The 20,835-nt window shown below is 49.4% G+C and overlaps 6 protein-coding genes across 6 annotated transcripts; 2 read left to right on the top strand and 4 right to left on the bottom strand.

Moving 5' to 3' along the window:
• Positions 1–1,973: 1,973 nt before the first annotated feature.
• YALI1_C23601g (uncharacterized protein) lies at positions 1,974–3,710 on the top strand (the record flags this gene model as incomplete). Its single annotated transcript, XM_501907.3, has 1 exon — positions 1,974–3,710. One exon carries the CDS (start codon positions 1,974–1,976, stop codon positions 3,708–3,710), a length of 1,737 nt encoding a protein of 578 aa, XP_501907.1.
• A 2,849-nt stretch (positions 3,711–6,559) lies between these two features.
• Positions 6,560–7,159, bottom strand: YALI1_C23653g (uncharacterized protein; the record flags this gene model as incomplete). Its single annotated transcript, XM_068282438.1, has 1 exon — positions 6,560–7,159. The coding sequence occupies one exon, from the start codon at positions 7,157–7,159 to the stop codon at positions 6,560–6,562; it is 600 nt and encodes a 199-aa protein (XP_068138539.1).
• A 369-nt stretch (positions 7,160–7,528) lies between these two features.
• YALI1_C23707g (DNA-directed RNA polymerase II subunit RPB1) lies at positions 7,529–13,376 on the bottom strand (the record flags this gene model as incomplete). The annotated part of the gene is made up of 4 exons (XM_501909.4): positions 7,529–12,568; positions 12,901–13,026; positions 13,231–13,263; positions 13,323–13,376. 4 exons carry the CDS (start codon positions 13,374–13,376, stop codon positions 7,529–7,531), a joined length of 5,253 nt encoding a protein of 1,750 aa, XP_501909.2.
• A 691-nt stretch (positions 13,377–14,067) lies between these two features.
• On the bottom strand, positions 14,068–14,323 carry YALI1_C23723g (uncharacterized protein; the record flags this gene model as incomplete). The annotated part of the gene is made up of 2 exons (XM_068282439.1): positions 14,068–14,219; positions 14,266–14,323. 2 exons carry the CDS (start codon positions 14,321–14,323, stop codon positions 14,068–14,070), a joined length of 210 nt encoding a protein of 69 aa, XP_068138540.1.
• Positions 14,324–15,086: 763 nt separating this feature from the next.
• Positions 15,087–15,981, bottom strand: YALI1_C23738g (uncharacterized protein; the record flags this gene model as incomplete). The annotated part of the gene is made up of 2 exons (XM_068282440.1): positions 15,087–15,656; positions 15,931–15,981. The coding sequence occupies 2 exons, from the start codon at positions 15,979–15,981 to the stop codon at positions 15,087–15,089; spliced, it is 621 nt and encodes a 206-aa protein (XP_068138541.1).
• A 1,429-nt stretch (positions 15,982–17,410) lies between these two features.
• YALI1_C23755g (uncharacterized protein) lies at positions 17,411–20,668 on the top strand (the record flags this gene model as incomplete). Its single annotated transcript, XM_501912.3, has 1 exon — positions 17,411–20,668. The coding sequence occupies one exon, from the start codon at positions 17,411–17,413 to the stop codon at positions 20,666–20,668; it is 3,258 nt and encodes a 1,085-aa protein (XP_501912.3).
• Between the last annotated feature and the right edge of the window lie 167 nt (positions 20,669–20,835).

A 20,835-nucleotide genomic window follows, 5' to 3' on the forward strand; every position in this document is an offset into this window, starting at 1 on the left:
CCCAGTCCCTACTGCAAAAGAGTTGCTCTACGTCATCAGTCATGGGCCATGGCTAACGTTTAGATCCATCTCCAAGCAGCCCAGTGTCTCAGGGTAGGACAACAAGCCGAAAAGGGATACCGAGGATACCGTAAGATGACAAAGTCTTGCTCAACCGATTGAAGTGACAATATGTAATCAGCCGGGGCCAGGGCATGTGGTGTAGTATCGTTCCACGTGATATTCTCACTATCCTCTTTCTCTGTGGATGTCATATCATTGGGAAGACGGCTGCGGTGGTTCATACCGTTGGAATGTTTCACTTTTCAGGGTTCAAATCACGTCCCGGAGAATGTCGGTTGTTCCGAATGACTGATGGTGACGAAAAGATCGGGTGGGGTTACTTCCGACAAAGAGAGCGTACGTACTGGTGCTTAGAGAGGCTTGAACTTGAAATCGTACCCTGAGACAAGACACGGCACGTTCCGTACGTATCGAACTGTCGATACAATTGCCCAGTCACAGCAACATTCGACTGCGTCTTGGGGAGTCGGCCGGGCCCGATTTGGAAGCCTTCAATGCCTTCAAGCTTAGAAACTGCGGGGAAGTGGATCTTGTGGGGGGTCCACGCCACTGAGTTCTGTGGGGTGTACTTGTACCTGGACTGGGTTTATGTACAGGCGGACGAGGGTTGGAGGGTTCGGGGGTTGGAGTGAGAGACCATGAACATATTCGGAACATATTCCGAAAATAATCCGAATATATACTGGACAAATACAGAACATATACCGAACATATACCAAACACATACCGAACATATACTCATATACTGAACATCTTTCTGTCCGGGTTGTATCGCTCAAATTCGTCTCTGTTGTTCTCGCTTATGCAGGTTTCAGCTGCTTTTGCAGATGCGCACAGGAGCCAAGCCTCACACGGCTTTGTATGGGGGACGAGTGTTTCATTTAACCGAACTTTGTTTTTTCGGCGAACAAGACCAAACAAGGGAAATAATAAATCCTATTTATTCGGGTTTAATAGGCGGAGGAAGTCATCATTGTGCGGGAGGGGAGAGATAGTAAGCTCAAAAATAGATGAGACTTGGGAGCAAAAAAAGATGACTTGATCCAGGCCTAGGTCGTTCAAACACACCTCCTAAAGGCCCTCTCTCCCTCGTATTACCCCAGACAACTCTGAGATAACCGCGAAGTAAACCTGGGATCGTCGCAGTGTAGAATGTAAACCTAGTGAGACGTGCGGGAGACCTTCCACGGTTTCATACGGTATGTACAAGTTGTATCGTTCTCTTGGAAGACCCTCTCATCATGTCAACAATACAACACATTCTGTACTTGTACCACAAACTACCACCCCTACTGTACTTGTTGACCCCTACAGCACTCGTTGATGAGGCCACCCAAAGTCTCAGCCTCGGCTCTTTTAAAGCCCCATTTGGCCATGTCTCTAACTCCAACAGACTTCCCCAACTCACCGCCCCTTCCATCTCATCCGCCGGAAGTCTCAATGGGGACCCGTACAATAACTCAGCAGAGCTAGCCACGGGGTGGTTTCAATGAGTAGCTCATATCATTGAGCACTGCAGCAGCAGCGGCGGGTTTCTATCACGTGTTTCGATTCCTGATGGATACACCCGTAAGCCGTGCCTTCCAACACTTTGTATACGGTATCAAGGTCACTGCTTCTCTGTCGGTCTCTTTCCGATCACGCTTTCCCAAAACAGAAGCCGTCAACGGCTGTACCTCGTCCTTCGGTCGGGATAGAATTCGGAAAAACCTTCCCCACAGATCTCTCAGGTGGACATGTATATAAGGGAGAGGGAGGCAGGGATGAGTCTGCTATCGACTGTCTTCACCCAGTCGCAACTACTCTCCCCTCAGTCTTAACTTGGCTGTTCACTCAACTCTTCATTCAACTCTCCAACTGGAGCATTCTCTTCTCTAATCGTGAAACGCGTCTCAATTTCAGACTCCATCATGAAGCTACAAGTACCCGCGTTTGCGCGGTCGTCTTCTGACGTGAAAACGTCATTCATGGGAGCCCGGGGCCAGAAACTGCACAATCTCGTGGCAGCAATTGCAGGATTGGGATTCTTGCTGTTTGGATACGACCAGGGAGTTATGGGCGGTCTTCTAACTCTCGACACGTTCATCCAACAGTTTCCCAAAATGGACACCTCCGACTACCTGCCTCCAAAGGTCAAGACCTTCAACACCACCATTCAAGGCACAGCCGTGGGCATCTACGAAATCGGATGCATGATTGGAGCTTTGTTCACCATGTGGGCTGGAGACAAGCTTGGAAGACGCTACATGATCTTCTTTGGCTCCATCATCATGACGATTGGAGCGATTCTGCAATGTGCTTCCTACTCTCTGGGACAGTTCATTGCCGGAAGAGTCATTTCTGGAATTGGAAACGGCTTCATCACAGCCACAGTCCCCATGCTCCAGTCGGAATGCGCCAAACCCGAACGTCGAGGAAAGTTGGTCATGCTGGAGGGAGCTCTCATCACCGCTGGAATTGCTCTTTCGTATTGGATCGACTTTGGCTTCTATTGGGTGCGGACCAACGACGCCGACTGGCGTTTCCCTATCGCCTTCCAGATTGTCTTCTCTCTGGTTCTCACCTTCACCATCATGTCTCTTCCCGAGTCTCCCCGATGGCTCGTGAAGAAACAGAGATTCGAAGAAGCGGCAGGAGTTTTTGCTGCTCTCGAGGATGTGCCTCTGGACGACCCCTACGTGATTAACCAGATCACCTCCGTCAAAGAATCGATCATGATGGAGCAGCTGGCCCAGTTGGGTGTCGATGGTGTCGATGCTCGGCGGAAAATCCAGTCGGGCGAGTTCCAAATGGGCCAGGAGCTGTCTTTCATCGGTCAAATGAAACTCATGTTCACCTTTGGCAAAAAGAAAAACTTCCACCGAACAATGCTGGCCTACTGGAACCAGGTGATGCAGCAGGTGACCGGCATCAACCTCATCACCTACTACGCAGCTTACATTTACCAAACCAGCGTGGGAATGAATGCCACAGACTCGCGAATTCTGGCCGCCTGCAACGGAACAGAGTACTTTATGGCTTCCTGGGTCGCCTTCTACACAATTGAGCGATTTGGACGCCGAAAACTCATGCTGTTTGGAGCCGTAGGCCAAGCATGCACTATGGCCATTCTCACCGGATGTGTTTACGCAGCTTCAAAGCCCGAAGATGGAGGCTTGGACATGCAGGGGGCGGGAATCGCTGCGGCCGTCTTTCTGTTTGTGTTCAACACTTTCTTCGCCATTGGCTGGCTCGGTATGACCTGGCTCTACCCTGCGGAAATCTCGTCTTTGGAGATCAGAGCTCCGGCAAACGGTCTTTCCACCTCGGGCAACTGGGCCTTCAACTTCATGGTGGTAATGATCACCCCCGTGGCTTTCAACTCCATCAAGTGGAAGACGTATATCATTTTTGCCTGCATCAACGCCTTCATGGTCCCCATGGTGTACTTTTTCTACCCCGAGACCGCCGGACGAAGCTTGGAAGAGATTGATATGATCTTTGCCGAGTCCAACCCTCGAACTCCCTGGGACGTGGTTGGTATTGCCAACCGTCTGCCCAAGAACTCCGTGGCAACTTATGATGACTACGAGGCTGGTGAACAGGAGGAGAAGGCCATTGTTGAGACAGCGGAAAGTGTCTCTCATGATTCGGCCGAGTTTCAGTGATGACGAGGCGGCACAAGGTCGTGGGTGGATATGAGTGGACATTTATCTCTCACGGGGATATATAATCAATAGTTTTATTTTATTTTATTTTATTTTATTTTTTTTATTTATTCAATGTAGGACACATTCTTTTTTTTTAATAAAATAATAAATTAAAATCAATCTCAAAGAAATCATCCAGAATCCAATTATCCCAGTTCTCAACTGGAACCACTTCATTTGCTCCGCCAGATGAGTTGTGACGACATTGAGAGGAGGCGACCAGCGGCCCTACCTCCAAACAGAGTCCATCCCTCTCCCCCAGATCGCTTGGCCACCAGAACCTAGCACGGGACTCATCTTGAGCAGCCTCGGTCCTGGTCTTGAAAGGAGTCTTTTTCTTTTCGTACTCAATTCCATGGCAGTTTTTGATTCAAGACGTCTGGGATATGTCAGAATGAGTTCTTGATGGTGCATGTGTGTGTTTATGGAGAAGTCGGCGTCCAATGCTGATGGGCCAGCCCTCCAAAAGCAGCTCTGGCGAGGAAAACAGCAGGAATAAACCCACCGACGACAGCAACAATAGTGACAGCGACAATAGTGACAGCTCCATTTCCCAGGGACACGTCAATGATACCACCAAAGAGCTGAATGGGGATTCTCAGCCTGAGCAAACCACCCCTGATTTGCCTGGTCCTCTCATTGTCGACGATCTCCGCGGCTCCGGCTTGTCCTTGGTTCCCCAATTAACCAGAACACTGTGATCGTTCGCTCTGCAAGATTGGAGAGAGAACTCAAGTCGCTTCAACCACCACAAATCCCCAAGCCCAAGGACCAAAACTCTGGTAACACCGGCAAAGGAAGCGGGAAAGGAGGCACCAAGAGACACCGAAAGGTCTTTAAAGATACCATTAAGTAAGCCTTCCTGAAGACAAATTGCGCGACGTGGCGGTTTTAAACGACTTTCCCGCCAGATGTACGATGAGGGCCGAGACCTTGTCAAATATCTGGTTAGACAGACCCTTGGAGATGTGGAGCGTACGTTGACCACGCCAAACGACTGACTCTCACTGCTGGTGATGCCATATGCTCTCAAGCAACTGGGACGTCCGCTTTATGGCTACAGGTGGAACATGTAATGCCATGTAACGAGAATCTCGTTCTGTCAGCAGGTAAGTGCTATTGGCGCGGTTCTTCCGTGTTCATGACTGGATGTAAGCAAGTAGAGTCATTAGATGAGTCATTAGATGAATCATTGGGTAGTGTCATCTCTGTACCCAGATGAACACCAGAAGTACAGCACATACTGTACTGAGCTCTGACGGGTATTCCAGACACTTGGGGAGAGGACTAGTAAGCAGCTCGCACAGTGTTGTTTCAATCATGAAGAGCACAACTCAGTTGTTAATGAGATGACGTGTTATTGTGAGTTCCAATCATGAAGAGCAGTGTGAGATTCATTCCTAGATCTGTAGAGGTATCCTGGTTAGTCGCTGTGTTTAAGTGTTTTCTCCGAGCGGATGAGTGGGAGTCACAGTCTTTCGGTCACATCGATTCCACACGCCCAACCCTGGAATCAATCTCGAGTTTCGATACGTTGTTGGTGTGGTGAGTGGTGATACCTCTGGCGGAGGTTAGTCGTTCAGTGCCTCGTATATGCAGTGTCAAGCGTAAGTAATATGGCGAGCTTAGTTGTGACAGCCTAAGTAAATACCTTTGAGTGTGTACCGAACTGTACTTCCACGCCTCGAGTACATCTCAGCGAACACCAGCAATGTCCCCCAGTCTTGGGAACATTATGTTTCACTGGAATTCAGACTCCTTTCGTACATTTTCGGCTGATTATTGTCCGACATGATCAACAAGACTGTCTTTGTTTATTATGGTACTGAACAGTACATACTTGAAGTACATACTTGAAGTACTGTACTCACTGAAGTTCCTTACAAGAGAAAGTCTTCTGTCCACATTCCATCGGATCCCCAAGTCGTTCACATCATGTCAAGTGACCCAAACAGGTCAAACACACCACCACCGTCTCAAACATGTCGAGTCACAGCCGGCTTCCTACGTCTTCTTCCCCAATCGAGAGAAAACGGTATCTTGTCTGAAGGAAGAGTTTGAGCAATACTTTCCTCATCAATTCAACAACTACTACGGTTGATCACCCCTATCCAAGTTGTCTTTCCAGCGACGAGGTTTCGGTTCAAACCTGCTTACAAAGAATGTGGTGGTCAGGAAACCGGCCTCCAGTTGTCTGTCTTGACTATTCAAGCGACTTGCCAACAAGATCAAGATTTTTGCTGCTGTGAGGTTGGCTGACCGCCCTGGAACACTTGAACAGTCCTCTGCTGGGGACATAATGTCAAAGGAAGTGGCATTTGTCATCTTTTCATTGTGTGATGCAGAGAGCTGTCTAACTCTTCGATCAACATCCTCTCAACGGCTCAGAAACGGCTCAGAAGCTTCAACGACGCCAGTCATGTGCTCAAGCCCATCGTCAACGCCCGCAACCGCTAGATCATCTCTGGAGGCCAGCTCAAATCCCGGACAGACTGTCTGTTCCAATTCGAGTCACGGCTGAGAAGCAACCAGTGACGCCATGGTCAAAGATCTTCCCGTGCCCCCATAGCTTCCAGAGATTGCCAGTGAGCTTCAATTCAAAGAGGCGACTCCTTCCGAGCCGGCCTTTGATTGTCGCACTCTTGAACAAGACCTGGGGATTCATCTCACTGCTCTGGCACCTCTGGTTTTCCCTGAAACACATTTCTTGTGCTCCAGCCGATATCGAACACGATGGCCACCTCATCACTTTTCCTCCACGAGTCCTAATCCCCAGTTTCGTCTCATGGACAACGTGGACTGGATTATTATCCAGGTGCGCTATCGAGATTCAGGCATGGTAGTAGAGGTGGATCCGTTTTTCGCGATGAAGAGAGAATCAACAGACATGGAAAGCGAAGAATAACTGTCACCCTTACTCCTCTCCTCACAAGGCGCTCCGATATGGACCTGCTACACGGAAAGGAACCATCCCCTTTGCAGCCCACCATGGACTTGTCTGATTTTTTCAGAAGAACCTGGTGCCTACTTTCATGGATATGGAGAACCCCGGCATGGTGTACTACAGAAAAGAGTATGTCGACGATTGCAAAAGCGTTAGTACCTGCCTTTGTCGCTCTTTTGCGAGCAGGAAGACCGGTTCCTCTTCGCCAATTGTCATGTCCTGAGGAAACACACGTGGCGGATCTTGAGATGTTTGCGGTCGCACTCATGCAGATCCGACCCACGTTCGAGGAAGACTTGACTGATTTTCCGCTTTTTTTCTTGCCTGGATTTGTCAATGTCAAATTCCAGGTTCTGTCTATCACCCTCGAGACTGGGTGTCTACACTCCTCAGAACTGAAGAACAGCAGGTGGAATCGCCTACACGTACCCTGTGTCGTTGCCAAGTTTTCAAGCCATACCATGATTGGTGTACATTATTTCGGTTCGTTGGGCCCTAGTTAGTGCTCGGGACCATGAGCAAGATGCACAGTGAACGGCTTGAAAATCAGTCCTGGTTTTCTTCAAGACTCCACCTTTCCTTTCTAAACATTAAGTAATTGTCAGTTAAATAGTTGGACATTACTCTGTTCCTAACTACAGTACATAGAGATTAGTAGGTCGCCCAAATCACACTCGACAAAGGGCACCAAACCCGCGAGAAAAGTCGCAAACTACAGAGGCCTGAATCAATCAATCATAACATTATTTTCTGCTTATTTTATGGTTTAGTAGTAATACATCTAAGAACCCCTCATTTCATCAACAAAAATCCTTTCCAATCAACACTGAAATCACTTCTTCTCCTTATCCTTGCTGTCACCAGAGCCAGGAGAGTAGCTAGGACTGGTAGGAGAGTAGCTAGGACTGGTAGGCGAGTAGCTAGGGCTAGTGGGAGAGTAACTAGGACTAGTAGGGCTGTACGAAGTCGAGGCGCCGGCATTGAACTTGGGAGACGAGGGGCTGTACGAGGGCGACGTCGGCGAGTAGGACGGCGAAGTGGGGCTGTACGAGGGCGAGGTGGGGCTGTAGCTTGGCGAAGTAGGCGAGTACGACGTGGGGCTGTAGCTGGGGGAGGTGGGTGAGTACGAGGGAGACGTAGGCGAGTACGAGGGAGACGTAGGCGAGTACGAAGGCGACGTGGGGCTGTACGACGGCGACGTAGGGCTGTACGAAGGGCTCGTGGGGCTGTACGAAGGGCTCGTGGGGCTGTAAGAAGGGCTCGTGGGAGAGTACGAAGGCGACGTAGGAGAGTACGACGGCGACGAGGGAGAGTAACTCGGGGAGGTCGCGGCAAACGCAGGAGACGACGGAGAGAACGACGGAGAGGCCGCTCCAAGACCCATACCAGGCGACGAGGGGCTGTAGCTAGGGCTGGTGGCAGCAAATCCAGGCGAAGCAGCTCCAAACGACGAGAACGGAGAAGTGGGGGTGTATGCACTTCCGCTGCCATCGCCTCCATGGCCAAATCCACCGTACTCGGAGAAGCCTCCGGACATTTCGGGTGCTCCAGAGGTACCGATGGGTGAGAAGATGACGTCGCCGCCGCCTCGAGCCTGAAGAGCGTCGTATGCAGGAGAAGACGAGTCGTAAGGAGTAGCAGCTCCGTCGGCAGAGCCCATCTCGCCATGGCCGGCAGCGATGCCGGCAGTCTTGGAGTAGTCTGCTGGCAGAGTAGACAGCTGGTCCTCGTCGAGCATGACGCCAAAGTTACCAGTTCCAAGGGGAGCCAGTTGGCCCAGCATGATGTTCTCAGAGACACCTCGGCAGTCATCCAGTTCAGCGACAGCAGCAGCCTCAAGCAGAATCTCGACGGTCTCCTCGAAGGAACATCGCATAAGCGCTCCAGTATCGGCTCGGTTGATACCGTGTCGAGTGATGGCCATAAGGTAACCTCGAGAAGTCATGACGTCGACCAGCAGAGCCATGTGTCGGTAGTTGACATATGAACCATCAAAGGCAATAACGTTGAGAATCTCTCGGTAGAGAGCAGAGCGGGTGGCCTCAATACCAAGCACAGAAAGAACCTCGACAAAGGAGTTGGAGTAGGTTCTGTAGGGGTCGACTCCGTCAACGGCCATGACCTCAGCCAGGTTGATACCATCGGTTTCAAGCACCCACTCCATCTTGGTTTTGTAGTCGCCAGTGACCTCATCAGGAACAGACATCTTGTGCTCCATCATGAAAACTCGGTCAATACCCTCAATACCTCTAAGAGAAATGGAGTCGAGCATGTGACCCTCAATTCGTTTGAGCATCTGGTCCTCCTCGGCGTCCACATCCTCCTCAAGAGTCTTGGGGTCTCGAACAACTCGACATCGGATAATCAGCTTGTCAGCGTTATCTTCAGACCACATGACAAACAAATCTTCTCCATAGGAAGAGGAGATCTTCTGAGCAACCTGAGACATGGTCAATTGCTTATCAAGCATCTTAGCTCGGTCCAACTCCAGACGCAGCAGCCAGGGCGACTGGTTGTCCAGTGTAGCCTCGACGGTCTCATCGGGAATCGAGAAGTAGGCGTCGACGGTATCGATATCCTCCTCAATTACTGTGGTTCGCGGATCGGGATCGTAGTAGATCTCGGTTGCGGCAGTGACGTTCTTGAGCGATGTGTGCTCAATGGCTGACTGCACCACCTTGGCTTTTTCAATATCCGCAGCAACAGAAGGCTCCAGGTAGACGGTCAACGCAGGCGTCTTGATGTTCTTGGCCACGTTGAGAATCTCCTTGAGACGGGGCACACCGAGCGTCACGTTCTTGGACGACACACCAGCGTAATGGAAGGTGTTCAGTGTCATCTGAGTAGCGGGCTCTCCAATGGACTGGGCAGCAATAACACCAACCATTTCTCCAGGATGGACCACAGACTTGGCAAACTGAGTCTCAATCTCACCCATGACCCACTCAAAAGCAGCTCGGTTGAGTCGGTACTCCTCAATGACACGCTTGGTAGGGAACCGAGATCGCACCAGACATTGGAACAGCATGGTGGCGTTCTCCTGGGCCTCCTTGGCGAGCGAGGAGTCACCTCGAACAATAGTGAGACGCTTGCACAGCGACTGCACACCCTCGACAATCTCGGGGATGGTCAAGTCACTGACCTTGGATTTGTCCACGTTGAAAATTCGCTGCGAGTTTTGCACCACTCGACGAATGTTCACGGGCAGAGGCCAGTTGTGGTCACCATTGGTGAAAACCTCCTCTCGCAGAAGACGTCGGTCGGTGAGCAGCTGGTTGTACTCCTCGTCGAGCACACGCTGAACCTCAACGTCACCCACAATATCGTTTCCAGACTCAATGTTGAGAGGTTTGGTCTTGGGGTTCATGAGATCAATCTTGTACCGTCGCTCAAACGACTCGTCAGAACCTGGAATGGTGTCCACGGTCTGTTTCTCCACCTGAGCTCCATCCAATCCGTCCTCTCCATAGACAAACTGAATAACGTCACCAAGCGAGTTTCGAACAGTACCGTCATACTGCACCATAACGTCCTCCAGGGCCTTGACCAGACGTCGCTGAATGTATCCAGTCTCGGCAGTCTTGACGGCCGTATCAATCAGACCCTCTCGACCGGCCATGGCGTGGAAAAAGAATTCCTGAGGAGTCAGACCTCGCAGATACGAGTTTTCAATAAATCCCTTGGACTCGGGCGAGTAATCATCCTTGCAGAAATGGGGGAGTGTTCGGTCGGCGAATCCAAAAGGAACTCGCTTACCCTCTACCATCTGCTGACCGACACACGCCGACATTTGCGAAATGTTAATGAACGATCCCTTGGATCCAGCCACCACCATCTGCTTGACGTTGTTGAGGTCCTTGAGCGACATTTCGGCCGATCGACCTGCAGTATCTCGAGCCTGGTTAAGAACTCGCGACACATTGTGTTCGAACGATTCTCGCATGGTCATACCGGCCTCGGCGGTGAGAGTGTTGGCGTGTGCCTCGAGAATGATCTCCTTGACCTTCTTCTTGGCCTCCTCAATGGTCTCTGTGACATCTCGCATGGTTGCTGAATCAGCAATGGTATCACCAATACCAATGGAGAAACCGTAGTGCAGCAGCCAGAAGTTTACCACCTTCTGGATCGTTCCAAAGAAGTTGCAACACACGGCAGAGCCCTTTTCTCGCATAATGGTATGCACAAGACCACCACCAGTAGCACCAATGGTCTTCTTGTCAACCACACCCCACATGATCTGGCCGTCGATAATGTACATACCGTTATCCTTGGGGCATGTGATGGGGTTCTGGTCGTCAAACCGCTGCAGATGGATGCCCTTGGGGATGCACATGGACACCATCTGCTTACCGGTCCACAGTGGCTTGGGCTTAAGAATAGCGGGTGTGGGCACCACGCCGTCCCAGTTGGGGATCCAGAACAGAATATTCATCACCATGTCGTAGTCAATGAACGAGTCTCGGATCGTCATCTTTCGAACACCACAAAGGGTATCCTGCACAATACCCATGACGGGCTTGTTGGACTGGGGAGACACAATCTGCAAAGGAACCATGCACAGCTGCGACAGCTCAGCTCGAGTTTCCTCGGACTGAGGCACATGCAAGTTCATTTCGTCACCATCGAAATCAGCGTTGTAGGGGGATGTTACCGACAGGTTGAGTCGAAAGGTGGAGTAGGGCATGACTCGCACTCGATGTGCCATCATGGACATTTTATGCAGCGAGGGCTGTCGGTTGAACAGCACAGGATCGTTGTCCATCAGGTGCCGCTCCACCTTCCAGCCGTACTGCAGAGCAATATCGCCAGCTCGCTTGTGGTATCGCAGATCGATTCGCTCGCCAGTGTCTCGAATCACGTACTTGGCGCCTGGATGCTCGTTGGGGCCATTTCGCACATACTCGGTGAGCTTGTGGATGTTGAAGGGAGTCACAATCTCGGGATAGGTGAGCGTTCGAGCAATAGAACGAGGCACACCGACCTGGTCAAGCTCCAGATTGGGGTCTCCAGTAATGACGGTTCGTGCAGAGAAGTCCACTCGCTTACCCATCAGGTTACCTCGCAGACGACCCTCCTTACCCTTAAGACGTGCTCGGATCGACTTGACCGGTCGTCCGGACTTTTGTAGAGCCTGGGGCTGGCCAGCAATATCGTTGTCCATGTAAGTAGCCACATGATACTGCAGCAGCGACTCAAACTCGTTGACAACGTGGGCAGGAGCTCCTTCTTGCTCGCATCGCTGCACGTTGGCGTTGGCCTTGAGAATGTCGGCCAGCTTGTATGTCAGATCATCCTCTCCTCGGGCAGTGTCGTTGATGGCAATAGACGGTCGCACGGGAGGAGGAGGCACAGGCAGGGTGGTGATGATGAGCCACTCAGGTCGGGCATAGTCCTCGTTGAGACCCAGCCGCTGACAGTCCTCGGAAGAAATGTGCTTGAACACGTTAAGAATCTCGGCAGGAGTCAGCAGACGCTTCTCGGGCGAGTCACCCATGTCGTCGCCATTCTTGCCACGTTTCCACGTGCCCCACAGCTTGAGACCGTCCCTTCGAACGGTGGGCTGGATGTTGCCGCAGCCTCCATGGGAGTGCTTGACAACACCGCTGCCGTCGTCCTCGGTGGGCACGTCGGTCTCGCAGACCATCTTGGTCTTACAGAGAGACCAGACGGCGTTGAAACGACGCTTGGGGTCTCGAATTCGGATCGCCTGAGCAAACTGCTTGTTGTTTTCGTCCAGCAGCACCTTTCCACAGTGGAAACAAACGGATTCACAGATTTTTTTGATTTTGGCAATGAATCCAATGTGGAACACGGGCTTGGCGAGCTCGATATGGCCGAAATGGCCGGGGCATTCTGCCATGCCTTCGCCACACTGGGTTAGTACTAGAACCGAGAGTCGCAGGTCGTGTAAACAACTTGTAACGAGGGGTGGGGAAAAACAGGTGTGATCACGCAGGCACACCAAATCTGGCACTGCCTGTCGCGCATCACAGGCCGTGCAAGCAATGGTAGTGAAACTTTGCACAGCATTACTGATCTAACCACTTTTTCACCAGTTGTAGTAAGACGATCAGGGCTCGTGTGATCAGTTTGTCCCGGAAAACCCCCGATCCAGAGCTGGCCAAATGAAAAAACAGCTGATCGCGTCGCTGTCAGTCTCGAACTTCCGTTTCCACCTTTCTCCATGTTCGCCACAATACTCACAGTCTGACACTTGAAGTTTCGGTCGATGGTACCTAGTCGGGGATCGTTGAGACCTCCAACTCGGGGACGCTGTCGGGTTTCGTCCATCGTCTCAGGGAACTCGATTTTCGCGACACTCATGGCTTTCTGTGTTAGTATTGTCGTAGAGGACCATCGTATCGTTTGTGGAATGATCACATCAGTGTCGAATCACGTAGTGTCGCCAGCGGATCAAATGGTGTCCTAATAAAGCCGTGGAAAACCGCATCCGTATCCGTATCGTGGCGCCGTCGTCTGATGTGTCCGTGTCCGTGTCCGTGTCGCTTGCTCATATCACTCTGTTGTACTCACAACTTCCTCGGGCGAAAGAAGACCAAATTGGACCTGGGTTAGTATGTGCGACAAATAAAAGCAGATGTCGTCGTCAAGTCGTTGATTCTCACCTCCTCCACTGTCCGCAAGGGGGCAGACGAGTACGGGAACTGCGCGCCACTCATGTTGGTTCCAATCTTTTCCTAAGACCCAGTAAACAGAAAAAAAGTGGCGGTTGCCTCGATCAGTCGGTCGAAAAAAGAAGAAGCGAAAAGAAGAAAGAAGGGCAGTAACTCGGGTTATCGACACTCAACAAAAAGAAATACCGGGGTTCTGGATCGCAAAACCGGGGTACACACAGATGTATGAATGAAGATGGACGATGTTGGGGGGTGGTGTTGTATGCCTGAACGCGCCGTCTGAGCAGTGAATAAACGATATTTGTCACCCTCCCAATGGGGGTTACCCGGCCCACCACCACTCTAGTGAAGGTTCTGCACTCACTTTTCACACAGAGTTCGACTCTCACTCGGGAACGAAGATTGTCCATAATAGTGAAGATTTTGACTGTTTAATCTGATTTTATCTACAAGCAATATGAATTAAAATAAAAAGCTGTAATACAATTAAAATAAAAGGCTGTAATACAATTAAATAAAAGCTTTAATACAATTAAAATAAAAAGCCTGAAATACAATTAAAATAAATAATACAATAAAAATAAAAATAAAAAAGCTAATAATACAATTAAAATAAAAAGCCAGTAATAGAAATAATAAAAAAAATCCAGATAAAAATTAAAAAAAAAAAAGAGTATACTTGTACACAGAATGAAAATATACCCCATGGTTGGACTCAACCCCAATTTTTCCCGATTTATTCCAAATTTATTCGCGGACCAGAAAAATCTTCCCACCTCAAGACTATGAGGGTATGCTGGTTCTCATGTTGGCGATCGAGCAAAGAAAAGTCGATTGCACTGTCCACTGCTGAAGCCGAGTACATGGCTCTATCTGAGGGTACCAAGACTGTTATGTGGCTAACTGAGGTCTATGAAGACTTCGGTATTGCCACCCTCCATGAGAGCCAATCTTACTAAGATGTAAGTATGTACATACGTAGTGTAGGACATTTTACTGGAGGCTGGAGGCAGGAGGGAGAAAATGGATCACGTGACCAAAAATACGACGGGCGTTGTTGTTGTCGTGCCACGTGGCAGTACACGTGACTTTTGGCCCTCTGCTGGCCCGCCTGGTCTCCAAGCGGCTGATTGTAGGGCTGAATTGAAATGCTGTACAACGGTCGACTGTATCATGGAGACTCGGAGTTATTAAGGTACCGGCAATTAATTAAGATGCGCATTGAACTTAATCTCCGGAAATAAAAACTAAATAAAAACTAAATAAAAATTAAATAAAAAAACACAAAACATGCTTGGCTAGAGCGACATGATTGCAGCAGTGATGGGTTTGTACGGTCGGTGGGGAATTTTGGTTTTTCCTGGTAAATAGTCATATCTGGGTTCTCGTATCCATGAAAAGAGGCGCTCCAGGTTGAACTCGAGATAAGTGAAGAGTATTAGTGAAGAGTATAAGTGAAACTGTTGGTCTTGGGGTCACCATAGATGGATGTACTGGTACTCATATGATACCTTTTAACTCCTGAGAGTGTCTTGCAAGATTCTCAAGACTTTACAAGCCTTCTCATCTCCCATACATACAGTATTGACAGGTATGTACGACTTAGTATGTACTATATTTCGTCAGTAATGGTTGAATAAGTATCAAATAACTGTACTAACAAAATCTCTCTTCATTTCAAGCTCATTTAATTATTATATCGTATACTATTGGGCTCGTTTCTGCCAGCTTACTTACTGGTAATCTCGGAAGGGCTTAGTACTTGGCCAGAGGTCGCTGGGCCCACTGTTTCTCGGCAAAGTCCCAGTTGAGCACCTCCCAGAGGTTGTCAAAGTAGGCGGCCTTGTTGTTGTAGTACTGGATGTAGTAGGCGTGCTCCCAAAAGTCGATTCCCAGCAGAGTGACGGCTCCGGGGGCCGAAATAGCGTCCTGGTTGCTGGTGACCTCGATCTTGAGAGTTCCGTCGGGGTAAGACACGAGCCAAGCCCAACCAGAGCCCTGGAGAGCCAGAAGATCAGCCTTGAGCTTGGCTTTGAACTCATCCAGAGAGCCAAACTGCTTGGCAATCTCCTCCTTGAGTTTCGCGCCTCCCTTGGCTCCGTCGGAAGACGAGGGGGTCAGTGACTTCCAGAAAATGGAGTGGTTGACATGGCCTCCTCCGTTGAAGTTGATGGCCTTCTGCAGAGCAATTTGTCTGACCACGTCGTTGGCGGCGACAGCCTCCTGCAGCTGCTTGGTGGCAGCATTGAGGTTGTTCACGTAGGTCTGGTGGTGCTTGGAGTGATGGATCTCCATGATCTGGGCGGAGATCTGGGGCTCGAGGGCCTAGGTTAGTACGAGAGCAGAGGCAGAGTGATTGACGGGATCTAAACCAGGGAGAGCAGACCCGATAGTTGACAGGGCTAGACACGTCGAGTCCCGGGAATCACTTAGGGACTCGATTAGTTTAGACAGAGACCCGGTTAACAGACGGACTAGGCACCACGTGAATCAATTGAGTCGGGTGAGTCAATCAAGTTGCTCTTCCAATAGATTTGTACCATATTTGGTCATGTCTGGTCACACAGAGACAAGGGACTATTCCAGGTACTGTACCGACCTCCATCCACTTAGACCGGAGCATTGATGCTGACTGATTGAGACCATGCATGAGACGGTTGCCTAGGGGTAGTTGCTTTAGCCAATGAGGACTGACCCATTGGCAACTGTCTGTCCATCTGTCATTATCTTCAGGGCCCGTCGAAAAATCTATGTCTGTCGGGTCTGACCCTGATCGTGTCCGACCATGTCTGACCCTGACCGTGTCCGGCCGTGTCCTCCATGTTCTGTATCCTCAACAATACTCACATCATAGGCGTAGGGGAGAGGGGGCAGGACGTAGGACATTTTGGTGTTGACGAGAGCAAATTGGGGTCTTGGACTAAGAAAGAGAAAGCTGATTCCTGGGGTTGTAGCTTGGGGTTTAAGAGAACCCTGGTGGTTATGAGGATAGTGGAAGGTACAAGGAACTGAGGGGACGGAAGCAAGCCACGATGAGCAAATTGCAGCTTTGAAAACGTGCAAATCAGGCTAGACTTGTTGTTTCCGCAGACTAAATCTGCTCAATTGATTACATATATGCTCATTACGCCGTTCTAAATGCTCATTATTTGCTCACTGGATAGAGACATGGGGTCCGAAGCCACATGGACGTGTGACTTTTGGTAAACTGAAAGGTCTTGTTTGTTTTTGTGGATAACACGTGAGATACCGACTATTCGGCTCACAGACGGATATTTCTCAATTTTTCCTCGATTTAATCCGATTTTCAATTGTGTATTTCGTCTCATGCTCCCCACATTAACGGACTTGCGCCATTCATGTACCGTTGATGACTCGGTAAATTGAAAAAGGAAATTCAGAAAATTCGCACTAGTCAGAAAATTCCAAACAAGTCAGAAAGTTCCAAGATAATTCAGAAAATTCCAAGATAATTCAGTAAATCGGAAGAAAAAAAACCATATGCTTCAAAAAACACCAATATTCATCAACAATCTCACTTTTTCGCCTCTCAGTGCGAAAAGCAAAAACACTAAATTACTGGAGGTGTATTTGTCAGCATCTCTGACTGTCACCCAACAGGACTTACTGTACCGGTAGGAAAGAAATAAGACTCTACATGGGTGTCATGGGTGTTTCTATGCCTTTCTCTGTCAGATAACAGACCCAATCATCTCCTAACTACTCTTATAAGTCGCTGGCATCGACCTCATGATTCTTCCTCCAACGGTGGAAACACGACGGCGTTCCCTCATGTGATTATTGGAGGTTTTCCCGTATATATGATCCTTCTGGCTTGATTTATCGGCTCAGAGTGAAGTTGCCCAAGGATATCAATGGTTTATCACCCTTATTTCTCCATATTTTTGTTTTTCCTGCCTGCTCTAAAAAAAAAAAAAAAAAAAAAAAAAAAAAAAAAAAAAAACCTAATTTATTTTTCTGATTTTCGCCACAAAAATTTTAGGTTACGATTAACCTCGATGAACATGTACGCTGTCTGTTAATTAATTTTTTCCATTATATTGACTAGCGCAACATTGATGGACGAGTTATCACGGCTTTCGGTGGACGTGGTCGACCAGGGCACGCTGGAGAACCAGATCACCAATGAGGCAGACTCGATTCTCAAGAAGCGCGAGTTTGAGATCGACACCAAACGGCTCTCCAAGGCGCAGGATGCTGAAAAGACGTTTCTCAGTAAACTGCGGTCCATGGAGCGAAAGATCAATGATCCCGCCACCAAGATCAGCGAGCGCGAGAAGCTGAAGCGCGACGTGGCCACTCTCAAGCGCACCGAGCTCGCCACGGTCCAGCAGGACATTTCTGACATCAGACAGCGACTACAAGAGAACGACACCAGCAGTGCAACTACAGAGCTACAGGCGTCGGATCGACATGAAGGCGAGTCGGAACAGGAGTACCTTGTTCGAACCGGAAAAATCACCCCGTTCGCCAACACCAGGGGGTTTACTAGAGGAAAAGGAGATGTGACTCAGAACATTGATACCAGCAAGCCATATACTTCGAGCACTATTACTGAACTCGGTGATATCAAAGAGGACGACGACGATGACGGAGAGGATGAAATCAAGGACGAAGAAGATGCTGAAGACGACGCGGACGCTTACTCATCTGGATACACTACGGACGAGATTGAACCTGAAGATATGGAGCTTGTGGAGCTGAAAAAGAAGCGGAGACGTACCGAACGACCAGAGACGGAAGCTATCGACGACGGAGACGAGTGGTCTTATCAGCAACGGCTTAATTGGTGGGTGGAAAAGCGCCAAAAGGCTAGGGCCAGAGCCGGAGTCATCGTTCCTGCCAGTGACTATGCCAAGGAGGAATGGCTTTTAGACGGACCTGAGGCCGATGCTATTCTTGAGGGCAACTTCAAGGTGCCTGGAGAAATCTTCAATGCTCTATTTGACTATCAGAAGACGTGTGTTCAGTGGTTGTGGGAGCTGCATACGCAAAAGACGGGAGGTATCATTGGAGACGAGATGGGTCTGGGCAAAACTATTCAAATTATCAGTTTCCTGGCCGGTCTGCATCATTCTGGTCTGCTTACCAAACCCGTCATTGTCGTGTGTCCTGCCACAGTCATGAAACAGTGGGTTGAGGAGTTCCATAAGTGGTGGCCGGCTCTGAGAGTGGTGATTTTGCATAGTATGGGCGAGGGGAGCAAGGGCAAAAAGAAGCGCAAAGGTGAGATTGACTCTGATGACGATGATGATGAAATGATTAGACCCACTCCTTCAAGCACCAAGAATCTCGTTGAGACTATTGACAAGGTGTTTAAGGACGGCCACGTGGTTGTCACGACCTATGCAGGTCTCAAATCGTATCGCTCGCTGCTTCTGGACCGTGAATGGGGCTATTGCATTCTTGATGAGGGTCACAAGATTCGAAATCCTGACTCTCAAATCACTCTCGACTGCAAGCAGCTCAAGACGGTGCATCGGCTGATTCTGTCAGGAACACCTATTCAGAACAACCTCACCGAGCTGTGGAGTTTGTTGGATTTTGTTTGTCCCGGTCGACTGGGTACCCTGCCTGTCTTTCACTCGCAGTTTGCTGTTCCTATCAACGTTGGAGGGTACGCCAATGCTACTAACATCCAGGTCCAGACTGCCTACAAGTGTGCCGTTGTACTTCGAGACCTGATCGCACCGTATCTCTTGCGTCGAATGAAGACTGATGTGGCCACTGATCTGCCCAAGAAGGAGGAGAAGGTGCTCTTCTGCAAACTGACGGACTCGCAAAGGCTGCATTACAAGGGTTTCCTCAAGTCCGAAGAACTCAAATCGATTCTGGCCGGAAAACGGCAGTCACTATTTGGTATCGACATCCTACGTAAGATTTGCAACCACCCTGACCTCGCGTCTCGAGAGATCCTCAAGAAGACAGCGGATTACTACTACGGAGACCCTGCCAAATCAGGAAAGATGCAGGTGGTCAAGGCTCTTGTGGATCTGTGGAAGAAGCAGGGTCACAGGACGCTTCTTTTCTGCCAGACTCGTCAGATGTTGGAGATCCTGGAAGACTTCTTTGCTAACATGCCTGACATCAAGTATCTTCGAATGGACGGCACCACACCCATTTCCAAGCGGCAGGATATGGTAGACACATACAACAAGGACACGTCGTACGATTTGTTTTTGTTGACAACTCGAGTGGGAGGGCTTGGTGTGAACCTCACTGGAGCAAATCGTGTCATCATTTTTGACCCTGATTGGAACCCCAGTACGGATCTGCAAGCTCGAGAACGATCCTGGCGTCTGGGACAGAAACGAAATGTTGTTGTCTACCGCTTGATGACGGCAGGTACGATTGAAGAGAAAATCTATCATCGGCAGATCTTCAAGCAGTTTCTGACCAACAAGATTCTCAAGGATGCCAAGCAGCGTCGTTTCTTCAAGATGAACGACATTCACGATCTGTTTTCGCTTGACGACGGAGAAGGAGACACCACCGAGACGGGTATGATTTTCTCCGGTTCCGAAAAGAAGATTGAGAACAAGAAACCCGAGAAGAAGATGAAGGACGACGACGACTTCTACCAGGTGGTCGGTCTCAATGGAGTGTCCAAGCTTGAGAAGTTTGAGAACGGCGAGGAGGAACGAGCCGAGAGTAATGACGGAGATAACGATGACAACATTCTCAACGACATCTTCTCTCAGACCGGTGTGCATTCTGCACTTGAACACGACGCTATCATGGATGCGTCTCGTCCAGAGACCGTTATCATCGAACGAGAGGCTAAGAGAGTTGCTGAAGTAGCTGCCAAAGCTCTCAGAGACTCGCGGAAGAAGGCACAGGCCAACGACATTGGAACTGTGACTTGGACGGGCAAGTTTGGCAGTGCCGGAAAGTTTGGCAAGAAGAAGCAGTCGGCTGGTAAAGTCGGAGTGCCGAAATTTGGGTCAGACAAGTTCTCTTCGTCCTCCATTCTGCAAAACATTAAGGCGAAGAAATCCCTGGAGGAGTCTACTAATGCATACACTGGTCTGATCAACATGAGCGATCTGGACAAGGTCAAGCTGCTGGAGAAGATCAGCGAGAGTCTCAAACTGGCCGGAGCAGGAGGCTTGTCGTCGAAAGACATTGCCAACGAGTTTGCTCTCAAGTTGACTAATCAGGAGGAGGTGGCAGTCATGAGACAGCTACTGAGACAGGCTGGAGAGTGGAATGGAGCCACGAAGAAGTGGAGGTATAAGGCCGTCGAGGATGTGGGAGATGAGGACGAGGAGATACAGGAGGTGGTCCCCGTGGATGAAATGGGAAATAAACTGTAGATAGATATTTATAATGCATGCTTCAACATGAATCTGATTATTGTCATCAGGCACGACAACTATTACTCGGACAACGAAAAGGAAAACCAATCTTGCCTTGCCTACAGTACCAGTTATGGGATAAAAATATGTAAATCCATTTATACATGATGCAAAGATTCTTCTAG

Source organism: Yarrowia lipolytica, chromosome 1C, assembly GCF_001761485.1.
Source record: "Yarrowia lipolytica chromosome 1C, complete sequence".
NCBI classification, from domain to species: Eukaryota; Fungi; Ascomycota; class Dipodascomycetes; order Dipodascales; genus Yarrowia; species Yarrowia lipolytica.